This window comes from Mytilus californianus, unplaced genomic scaffold (genome assembly GCF_021869535.1).
Source record: "Mytilus californianus isolate M0D057914Y unplaced genomic scaffold, xbMytCali1.0.p SCAF_4, whole genome shotgun sequence".
Taxonomy (NCBI): domain Eukaryota; kingdom Metazoa; phylum Mollusca; class Bivalvia; order Mytilida; family Mytilidae; genus Mytilus; species Mytilus californianus.
Window position 1 is genome coordinate 66457300 of NW_026262690.1, and position 12161 is coordinate 66469460.

Below are 12161 nucleotides of genomic sequence, written 5' to 3' on the forward strand. Positions count from 1 at the left end.
TTCATAACATTTGGTTGAGGCAAAGGTAAAGTTAGAGAACGGAAATCAACTTTGGGACGTACAGACGGACGTACGGATATACAGACAGACAAGGGTAAAACTTAATGCCCCCTCCGCTACGGCGGGGGGCATAAAAATCAATTTACTTACTAGTAGAGCTGCTTTATCAGTAAGAAAGACATTGGTATCATTATAAAGATGTTGGACACTACGTATAAAATCTGTTACTTGACTTCGTACTGTTGGCTGCAAATAAATCAAAACATTCAAACATCTTGAAAATCTAAAATCATCAATTAAAACAGTGCAATGAATTCTCTCTTAATAGGTTAATAGAACAGATTTTAATGTCATCTTGCTCATTTTTTTTAAATTCATAATTTCATCAAAGTAAAAGCAGAAATTGAATAATTATTTTATAGTACAATTTTATAAATTTGAAATTAAAACACATATCCTGATCACATTTATGCACAGAAACTGATAGTTGCTTTTTGTTTTACTTGATAATAACAATTCAAAACAGACTTTGCCACTTGCAAGAAAATGAATGTGTGATTGTGATACAATTCAGTGAATTAAAGATACAATATCAACATCAATTCATGCTGAGCAAACTAAAGCACATCTATACTAACAAAAAATTTGACACAAGGCTGTAATAACATCTGAATCAATACTTTTATCATGAAAAAATCTACTTAAACTGCATGATTCATGCTTGGCATGCTTTAAGCTGGGATAACATCAATTTGTTGTAAGGGACAGTACAAATATTTCATTTGTTATTCAGCATGAAAGGTGGAATTATATATTTGCAAGTGAATTTGTTAAGTGGAAACATGTCAACCCCTATTGCAGAGCCCCTCAGCTAAACAACATTCCCGACAACATATATCAACCTGGCTTATTTCAGTTTCATCTGTATCAAGCTGATTAAATAAAAACAAAAACTAATTTATCAACAAGAAAATATTATACCAAATTCTTTTTTAATATTATTAATATTTATTTCAATTTCACTTTTATTCAATAAGTTTGATAAACTTTTAATTACCAATTACAAAAACTTTCTTTATATTTGCCATGAATGTGAAAATTTTTGGCCATAGATTTTTGGTACGAGAACTAAGATGATCTACATTTTTGCAATTGACCTTAATTTCAAAAACTGAGCTACTTATCCCTAAACAGGGATTATGAAAACTTGTAACTAAAATTTACAGCTGAAACTAAAATAGTAGTACTATTTCATGTCCTTTAATAGGCCAAAAAATAACCTAAAATGTCAGTTACTATTAATTTTACATTCACCAAAGTTCAGGCTTATCAATATCAACGTACTTATGTATACTACTACATGTACATATATCTTAAAACTATCTTAATACATGAAGTATAGCTCTTCATACTTTCTTTTTTCACCACCTAAATTATAGCTGTATGACGTCAAATTAAATTGAATGAAACAACATTTACACATTCAAATGAACATAAATAAGACAAAATGGTAACCATACAAAAGACATAGAGATTTAAAAGTATTGCAAGTTGACAGGTGAGCATTTCACATAACAAACAATATCCATTTTTTTAACAACAACTTTTTGTGTATGGTTTGGTTCAATGTTGACATAAAAATTGAGGTAAATATTTAAATACATACATCAGCTAGTCGTCCTGATGGAAACAAATTGTCTAAGAATTCTGAAGACTGGGTTGCTAGGGGATACAAATCTTCTTCAACAGCACTGTACTTCCTGGAAACTACTTTCACACTGAAATAAAGATAGATTCTAGTTTATAATAAAACAAGCATTCTGAGAGTATTGCATTACAATACATAGTCCCCTACCGGTTAAGAATTCATTGTACTGGAACAAAATGCTAACTTGATCTATAACTTTGCATGGTGTAAACTATATAACAAATAAAAAGTCAATATCTTCAAGCATGACCATAACTCTGCACAAATTCATCAGACCGGAACATAATTTTAACTTGATCTGTATCTTGTCATGATAAAAGTATATACCAAATTTCAAATCAATATCTTCAAGCACGAAGAAAAAAGTGTGGAAAACTGATTTGCCAGACTGATGGACAGACAGACAGACAGACAGACAGACAGACAGACAGACAGACAGACAGACAGACGGAGTGCAAACCTAAAGTCCCCTTCGACTTCGTCGGTAGGGGACTAATAACACCAGGTTACAATTTACTGGATGCCATTTAAGAGATAACTGTATTGTATTTGAAGCTTTGCGGACGTCCATCGGTAGTTTTACTGTCGCAAATTGAGTTTACCTGGCGATGCGTAGCGGAGACAGGTAAAGGGATATTTGCGACAGTAAAACTACCGATGGACGTCCGCAAAGCTTCAAATACAATACAGTTATCTCTATTCTAATGCAAAATAAACAAATCGTTGAATTTTAGTCATTATTACAGTGTAAAATTTTCATTAAAAAAAAAATTCCCGAAAAGAATGTTATCTTCTTTGGCGCTTAAACTATGTGACGTCATATGTAAGCTTCCAGCATCAAACGTAAACACCGGGCGTCTTCTGGCTTCTTGTCCGCTTCAGAATGGAATAAAACTTGATAAAAAGAAAATTTGAAGGTGCAAAATGTAAGTTTTTTTGCTTATTATTGGAGAAATTACATGTCAATACATTCCGGAATTCAAAATGTCGGCTTCCTTAGTTACAGACAAGGAGATAGAGAATTGTACGCTTACTGTCATCCAATCAGAACCATTGATACAAAATTATTGCATTAGAATTTCACACAATAATACACAGCTTACTATGTTATTCAAATGACACCTTGTGGCAATTTCAGCCTAAAATTAAGAGCATATAGTTTTCATTTCACAGACTTATCTTTCACACTGAAAACAATCTAACAGAGCCCTTTGCAATGAAAATAAATGGGGAATGTGTCCCAGGACACAGATGATGCCCCCGCTTGCATATCATATAAATTTATAAAGGGACATAACTGAAGAACCGTAAAAGTGATGCTACCCAAATTTGTACTTTATCTGAGTTTTGTGGTAATAAGTACTATGTATAAGTTTCATAACATTTGGTTGAGGCAAACTTAAGTTAGAGAACGGAAACGAAAAATTCAGCAATTTTTCCATTTGTAAAGGGACATAACTCTAGAATGGTTACAGTGACACCACCAAAATTCAAACTTGATCTGTATTTTGTGTTAATAAGCATTGTGTACAAGTTTCATAACATTTGGTTGATGCTAACTAAAGTTAGAGAACGGAAACGAAAAATTCAGCAATTTTTCCATTTGTAAAGGGGCATAACTCTAGAACGGTTAAAGTGACGCCACCAAAATTCAAACTTGATCCGTGTTTTGTGGTAATAAGCATTTTGTATAAGTTTCAAAACATTTGGTTGAGGCAAACTAAAGTAAGAGAACCGAAACCAACTTTGGGACGTATGTACTTTCGTTCGTACATACGTACGACAAACAGACAAGGGTAAAACTTAATGCCCCCTCGGCTACAGCGGGGGCATAAAAATGTTTCATTTTTAGATATTACTTTCATACTTCAGACAATGTCTGAAAATTGTTAACTTGACTTTGATCATGTGTCTAAAAACTACACAATAAGGTACAAACCACTTTATAAGGGAGGATGCTGCCTCTACAAAGCTCTGTAAAACTATTGACTCTTCCTCAGAGAGAGGGATGGCTTGAGGACTCCGTGGTCTCTCTGTTTTCTGTTTCTCTGACCATTGGGTTAAGGTCTTCTCAAATGCCTGAATGAAAATAATTTGCAAGATGATATTGTGGTGTGCTTGGTGCCTAATGTCCTGAAAACAAATCCATGTGCTAAGCTGTGGTATTCAATAAATTTAGCATGTCAGCTACAGCTCTACTTGCACATTTTTGAGTGATATTGATAAATACAAAGCAATACATGTGGTATATTTTTTAGTGGACTTTGTGGGACAAGCCAAATACAGTTTACCATCACCATTTATCATAGTCCAGTTACCTTAAACCAGCTCTAGACAAGAATCACCACTGACTTTTGTGGTTTACAAGGATAGCAAATATGTTACATAGCATATGACCAGCAAAAACTAAGGCCTTCCTTTTATAGGCATAAACACATTGCATAAGAATATGCTTTACTTGATGCAGTCTGGACTTATGATACAATATAGAAGTGCTTCAAATGGACAGACAGACAGACTAGTCGACAGGGCCTAAATGACAGTCCTTTTGTTTGATAAAGGAGAAATACTTTGTTAAATTCAACAGAAAACAAGCAAAACAATGCTAAAATGTCAACCTCCATGACAATCACAAAACTAACTGTGGAATTGTAACAGCACTGTGACCTACCCTGTCCCTGGTCAGCATCTGTGCTCTGTTCTTATGGACAATTCTGATATAGCCTGGTGGTTGGTTCCAAGCCTCACCATCGACTTGTACAGGAACAGCTTCATCACCAATTATTGTTATCTTTACTGTTCTACACTGTAAAATACATAAACATAAATCATATAAGGAAATTTTTTGGTATATTTGTCCTGAATATATGCTTTTAACATTGGCTGCTTTTTATTTTGTCCTAATTATGGCTTAAAAATTGGTTGTTGAGTTAATCGTTGGTATTGTCATGAACATGCCTTAGTTAAATATTGGCTGCTGCTTTAATGTTTGGTGTTTTGCCCTGAATATGCCTTAAACATTGGCCCTTTTGTTGATGCTTTGGCATTTTGTGTTATTAGCTGTTGCTTTAATTTTTGGTGTTTTGCCCTGAATATGCCTTAAACATTGATCATTGCATTGATTTTTTTGGATTTTGACCGCAATATGCCTTAATAAAATGCTCCGCTGGGGCGCAGCTTGATACGACCACAGAGGTCGAACCCTGAACAGTTGGGGCAAGTATGGACACAACATTCAAGCAGTACAATTTCAGAGAGATCCATACACTTGAACACAAGTTATTGTCTGGAAACTAGAAAAATGCTTTTTTTTTGGCCCCTTTTTGGCCCCAAATTCCTAAACGTTTAGGGCAATAACCCCCAAACTCAAACCCAGCTTTCCCTTCGTGATATGGTACCTTGCAGTACAATTTCATAAAGATCCATACACATAAGTTATTGTCCTGAAACTAAAAAAATGCGTTTTTTTGCCCCTTTATGGCCCGTAATTCCTAAAATTTTGAGGCAATTACCCCCAAAATCAATCCCAGCCTTCCCTTTGTGATATGGTACCTTGCAGTACAATTTCAGAGAGATCCATACACTTGAACACAAGTTATTGTCTGGAAACTAGAAAAATGCTTATTTTTGGCCCCTTTTTGGCCCCTTATTCCTAAACGTTTTGGGCAATTACCTCCAAACTCAATTCCAGCATTCCCTTTGTGATATGGAACCTTGTAGTACAATTTCATAATGATCCATACACTTACACTAAAGTTATTGTCATGAAACTAGAAAAATGCTTGTTTTTTGCCCCTTTTTGGCCCCTAATTCCTTAAATTTGGAGGCAATTACCCCCAAAATCAATCCCAGCATTCCCTTTGTGATATGGAACCTTGTGGTACAATGTCAGAGAGATCCATACACTAACACACAAGTTATGTCTGGAAGTTACAAAAATGCTTATTTTTGGCCCCTTTTTCCTTAACTGTTGGTACCATAACCCCCAAAATCAATCCCCACCTTCCTTTTGTGGTATTGAACCTTATGGTAAAATTTCATAGAGATCCATTCACTTAAAATAAAGTTAGAGTGCGAAAACCAATGTGTTTTCGGATGATGACGACGACGCCAACGTCATACCAATATACGACCACAAAATTTTTTTGCGGTCGTATAAAAATTGGCTGTTGCTTTAATTTTTGGTATTTTGTCCTGAATATGCCTTTAACATTGGCTTCTGCATTGAAAGCAAACAACAGTATTGATTGACCAATGGGTGCTTAAAGTACAGTGGCAAATATTACATGCATATGCCCTTTAGAGCAAGAATTCCAAATTTTTAGATTCTGTGTAAAGCAAATATATAAATACCTGAGCAATTCTATGATGTTGTATATCTAATACTCTGGAGACTGCCATCTGCATACCACCAAATACTGCTACAACTTCTAAAATCTTGTCATCAAAACTTGGGGCTTGAAATGTCTGAAATAACGAAACTATTACATTAAGAACTTTACATTTTTTTGTGGTCAACTTCTGATTAAAAGCACAATTTTTTTTTTTTACAAAAAATACCCCAAAATATATTGTTTTTTATATAAAACCAATCTGCAACACTATTGGACTACTTTTACAATTTCAAAAGTAAGTTATAATTCAAGACTTAAATTCCCTGTAGAATATTATATTTAGCTGAAACATCTCCAAGAATAATACAGCTACTTCAGTTCATTGTCCTATTTCAATTTGAATTGTTATAAACTTGTTTTTAATCCATAATACACATAATATATGAATCTAAAAAATATACTCACATCTTTTTCTTTTGTTCCTCCCCAAAAATTAGCACCTCCCATGTAACTGAAATACAAAAAAACATATGTAAGATCTGTAAGTAAAAACAGTTATTTCAACAATACAAAACATTGCTTGTTGATTTCACAGTATTATTTCAATACCATATTGAAAACTGTGGTGCATTTAGTGAGGTCAACAATTCTAGACATCAAGATTATATAAGAAGTAAGTCGTAGTCATATAAAGACATTCTACCTAAATATAATAAGTATATGCTATTTCAAAGATTTGCTGAGAAGATCTGAAGTTTCCCTGACAACTTGGTACAAATTTGGTAAATACATCCTGGTCTTTTTGGTGATCGCATGGTCAATTAAAGTACCACTTCCTACATCTATCATCATTAAAAAAATTATTATTTTAATTCAAATTTAATATAAATTAAATTCAACATATCTTAAGTAAGCAAATGTGTTGACAGAAATATTCTATACAGTTTTCAAGCAAAAAATGCAATATTTATTGAGCCTTTTTTGTAATTTGAAAACGCTTTTATAGTCTATATTAACTACAGTAAATTGATCCATACCTTGGAATATTGAGTATTACAATGCCTTGTAGACTAGGCAGAGGAATTTTCTGTCCATCACATTCTAACTGTACTCGTTGATCTAAGTTTTTGAATGTCCTCTGTAAAATTTCCTTTCCACCCAGAACGCCATACCACATAAAATTTTTGGTTCTACTTCTGAAACAAAGATTACAATGAAAGTGAAAATGTTCATATTGTCACAATGAAAATTTTTTAATTAACTGTATTGTTTAGTATATTTCTCAGGAATGATATCATTGATTGAAATAGTTTAATCACTGATAAGTACTGTAGACATTTCACAAACTGACATTTACAAATTTCAGAATATTCCTGACAAAGTCCTGCAATGCATGTACTGAAAATTACCCTTTGCAATAGGGGATTTCTGAGATAGTGGCTGCTTCAAAGTTGAGGTTGAAAAAAATCACACTACAAATTACATTTTTCTAGGACTATGTCTGGTCTTTCTCACAGGCAATTAAAGAAAATTTGAACAGATTCCCACTTAAACTTTCTGTTTTAACCATATAATCTTGCTGTTAATGTGACAGGACACATATTATAGGGAGACGACATGTTGTTGGTCAGAACCAAGTCTAACTGTCTGACATATTCACATGACGGATTTGAGGTCCCGTGTGTAAAATGAGATCAGATTGGGAGAAACAGACTATTTTGGAAGTACTGTATTGCTTTATACTGTAAACAACTGCATTTCCTCTTCCAAAAAAATAAAATATGTATACCCTCATTATTATACATACCTGCATTTTTCTGGATGTTCTTCTCTTTTATTTTGAAAATCTAAGGAAATTTTTGCATCTAAACCAATTCCAAAATAATTATTCATTACACATTTTTCAATATACTCCCTTCTGAAAAAAAAAAAGAAGAGTAAGGTGTATAACTGGATCCAATCAACTTACTGTTCAAGTATCTATATTGAAAGTATTATGTATTATCCATTTTAAACCACAATCATATCTTTATATTTTGTTATGTTCTTGAGATATATATGTATGTATAATGAATAGCATTCATTTATAAAAAAAAAACTCAATTTTATCTAATAAGGATAGTAATTTCGACTATTTTAGTTTGTTATAAACAAAACAATATGCAAATATATGTTTACCTTAATTTCAAATTTTGTCATTATCTAAAGCATATTCCCAAGTATACTATCAGTAAACTGAAAATAATTGCTGAAATTTTCATCAATACTTTCTTCTTTAACATTGAAAGTGACAAAACCCTTTACATTATAAAATTCAGTACTTGTCAGTTTCTTCCATAAAGATTATCAATTCTCTTCTATAAATGGAGGTCATGAGACTTAGACCATAACTTTAAGGCGCTTTCCAATAACATAAATTGGCATAGACACACTAAATTTGGTATCCATTTGTTTTATTATTGCATGTTTGTTACAAAAACAATTGGTCTGTTTAGTCTATGAGGTCATAATAAAACCAATAGTCATTGTTATGTAACTGTTATGATATGAAGAACATATTGTTATAAATTTTATGTAATATAAACAAAAACTGAGGTTTATAAACTCTCAGGGTGATGCGTTTTTTTTCAATTGTCCTATTTTTACCTAGTGTTAATTTATTAGGGTTTTTGTTTTTTTTGTCTTTGGCAAAATTTAGGTTTATAATAGAAAGTAACTTTATGTTCTTCTGTTTAACAGATTACTTACGATGGAATCTCTTCCTCCATCAAAGGAGAGGCTGCAGCACACAAAGCATCAGCATTAGCTAATAGAACTTTACTTATAAAACTACCACCAGCTAATTTAGCTGCTATACTACTACTAAGACCTGAAACAAAAATAATATAAATTTAACGTCAAATACTCTAAAAGTTCACATTTAAGAACAAAAATGTAAGTCAGAAACATGCACGATCACTTATATATATTAGCATCCTACAATGTACAATTTGAACAGCTTCCTATGCATTTACATATATTTGGCTTTCTATATTTTTTGCTCCAGTTTTCCTATTGTAGGGAAATCAAGATAAATGCTTCAAATATAGCAAATTCAGTATACAGAGGATTTCAGTTATTTACATAGCTCACTTTCCATAAAAAATTATGCAATTTTACTCGAGGAAAATGAATATGTCCTAAATTGCGTTTTTTATCAATAACAAAAGAAAAAATTTAATGTATAAAAGATATGAACGAATGCATGTAAGAACAATGACATGTCCTCTTACATAAAAGGAGTAACCTTGATATTGCTGTATCAATAAATTTTTATTTTAATTATCTAAATGTCATTTTTTTTTCTATATGCAATTAACCAAAAGGCAACATGTCATGCAAACAAACTTTCTTTTTTACATTAGAGATAAATAGGAAATGATTCTGTGCTGGTGAAAGTTAGGCAAATAACCGAATAATGCTTTTATGGATTGTGGGATTAAAAAGAGCCAACTACTGTGGATTCATTTATATTCATGGATACCAATTTTCGTGGATTGAAGAAAATTTGTATATTCGTGAATGTTTAATTTCATGGTTTTGCCAAAGTCCGCATACAAGCATATAGGTCGTTTGTACTTTGTTGAACATTTAAATTCATGGTTTACCTATAACCACTAAATCCACGAAAATTAGTTTCCCAGGAATACTAATAATGAGTCCACAGCATATTTAAATATATTTCTTAGTTAATATGAAAAATAAACATAAACTTTTAGTCGTAAGGAAACCTTTCATAATACAACTGACCAACTGGTGAACTTCTCTTGACAGTTTCAAAGTGTATGTCATTCATGTGCAAGAACTAAGTACATTTAAACTGGTTAGTACTGCTTCACAACAAATTAGCATAATTATAAAATATAATGTGCTTGGAGTTAAGTGCAGTGAAATGAGGAATGTTGTATTACTTTTTTTGTTATATAGTGTTTAATACCACTCTCATACATTCAATACAGTTTCAATAAAAGTAAGTTTACTGTGAAATGCAGCAAGTAAATGACCAGAGCATGTCTCAATCCTCTACTGTAATGGTAAAATGTAGAAGGGATCTCAAAAGTATATTTCTACCAACTACTTCAAACTCTCTAATAATGAATACCATGATAATCAATACATAAACTAAAGTGGTTTTATTACAGCAAATTGTCTCAGTCATAAGATACTTTCTAATTAGGACCCTCAATGACAAGAGCATCAGAATTTAAATATCTTTAATATTCTGACTTAAATCTAAATGACTGAGTACTTACTAGGTAATGCACCATAATCCACTATAGGTAACCCTAATAATGACATTGGAATGTTATCTTTAGAGGAACTTTTATTAGACATATTGGAACCTATACTGGATAAGGTACTCATACTACTAATTCTACGTGACGATATAGGCAATATCTTTGGTGATGTGTCTGAAATAAATAATCATGGTGATATACTGATGTGAGACTAAAATCATGGTAGTGTTTATACATAATACAGTGATGTGCCTAAAATTGGATGTGTACAACAAAATGGATAATTTCTGAGAATAGCAGTGCACACATGTGTTTCTAACATATCTTTTTGTTTTCAACTCTTTTTTAATTGCATTTAATAAAGTTCTTATTCCATGTGTATTAGCATACAACCTACCTATTTTACTGGCCTTTAACTGGAATCGTGGTGGCATTTCCTCTGAAGTAAACACTGAGAATGATGGAGCTGACCTTGAGGTATGGTTATCAGCTAACAAGGACCCAGTATGATTATTGTCCAATTCTTCTGTACTTCCCACAGACCTGGACTCATTCTCAAGAAACTGTTGTGTTTGGGCATTTTGTTCATCAACAGCTTCAAAAAAATATGTTAAAATAAAATACTTTTTTTTTTTATCAAACTTAGGTAATGTGACTGATACAGCATAATTTAATAAAATATTTTAATTGGAAATTCTTCTTTGTGTGATATTCAATACAATGTAAAGTAGTAAATATGTCTTTTGTACATGTGATATATAATCAGTATCTTTTCAGTGTTATGGAATTAAGGCTTTCAAAGATTTACTACATTCAATGTATGTAAGTATTGAATTCCAGCATTGCATTATTTAAATATACTGGTGTATACTAATTGGTAAAAGTAAAATCAATGATAGACCTTCTTAGTGCATTTGAACAAAATATACGAATATACCTACCTCGCTCTGTATGTTCAATGATTTGTCGGACAGCTTTCTTTAAACTATTGGCTCTGGACATTAAAGCATCTCTTGGTTTAAATATTGCCTGAAAAATAATTGACATTCATTAAAATGTATGGCATTTTTATAACCAAAAAATACAGAAAAAGCTTCCAAACAATTTTTCTACTTTTTAATTGAATATAGGGTTCAGGCAGATCACAACAACCCAGGCATCCCACAAAGTAAGTGGGTCACCATGGGGATAACCTGTACCCTTGCACAAATTCTTCCTAGATTAACTAGGGAGCCTGTGACTACCCAGGCTCATTATTTTCCTTACTCATTAGTTTAAGGCATAGTGTATATGATCATCGATTTGACCTAATAATTTCCAATATTTCACTTAAGCAAGGTATAATATTAATTTTGGAACTGCAAAATTAACAACAACCATCATTTAAAAACATAACTTGGTTTTATAGAATTTTAATCCAATGTATTTCCAAATAAGAGTTTTATATATTTTCTAATTATGAAATTCCAAAATAGGATTTTTGACAAAATTTGTGAAAATGAAAACCATAATGAAGGACTATCAATTATAAAGTAGAGTTATTTCCCCTATAAACCTCAAAATCTTTTCTATACATTTAATATCATTCTTTCTATGATAAAAAATACTTTAAAAGGTGTAGTTCAAAATTTATAGGTTTCATAATCTCATCCCAGTCGACCAGATCAGATTTTAGCAGCTGGATAATATTTTTTTTTATTATATACTAAGTGGTAAATACAGGTATATTGTATGTGTAATACAATCAATGCCAATCGTGCTGTATCAACCATCCGTGATGACATCGATATCAGTCACGGTTACAAAAGCTTTTCAAACCCCTAATCTGTATGACGTCACGTC

At 32.1% G+C, this 12161-nt stretch overlaps 1 protein-coding gene and 1 non-coding gene across 7 annotated transcripts in view; both read right to left on the reverse strand.

Moving 5' to 3' along the window:
• LOC127738376 (diacylglycerol kinase delta-like) overlaps nt 1-12161 on the reverse strand; it is a 116103-nt gene that overhangs the window by 12385 nt on the left and 91557 nt on the right. For 4 of the 6 annotated variants that reach the window (XM_052249592.1, XM_052249590.1, XM_052249594.1 and 1 more), the window contains 13 exons: nt 11261-11348; nt 10717-10914; nt 10335-10493; nt 8791-8911; nt 7850-7960; nt 7080-7238; nt 6508-6553; nt 6062-6175; nt 4380-4514; nt 3648-3787; nt 1667-1778; nt 903-932; nt 151-246 (listed from right to left, as the gene is read on the reverse strand). In XM_052249592.1, coding sequence (XP_052105552.1) covers nt 151-246; nt 903-932; nt 1667-1778; nt 3648-3787; nt 4380-4514; nt 6062-6175; nt 6508-6553; nt 7080-7238; nt 7850-7960; nt 8791-8911; nt 10335-10493; nt 10717-10914; nt 11261-11348 — 1509 coding nt within the window. The remainder of the gene's footprint in view (nt 1-150; nt 247-902; nt 933-1666; nt 1779-3647; nt 3788-4379; nt 4515-6061; nt 6176-6507; nt 6554-7079; nt 7239-7849; nt 7961-8790; nt 8912-10334; nt 10494-10716; nt 10915-11260; nt 11349-12161) is intronic. The other 2 variants (XM_052249591.1, XM_052249593.1) reach the window with 2 other exon arrangements.
• On the reverse strand, nt 11454-11602 carry LOC127699272 (U12 minor spliceosomal RNA). The gene has a single exon (XR_007981149.1). It is a non-coding gene; the product is annotated as a U12 minor spliceosomal RNA (small nuclear RNA).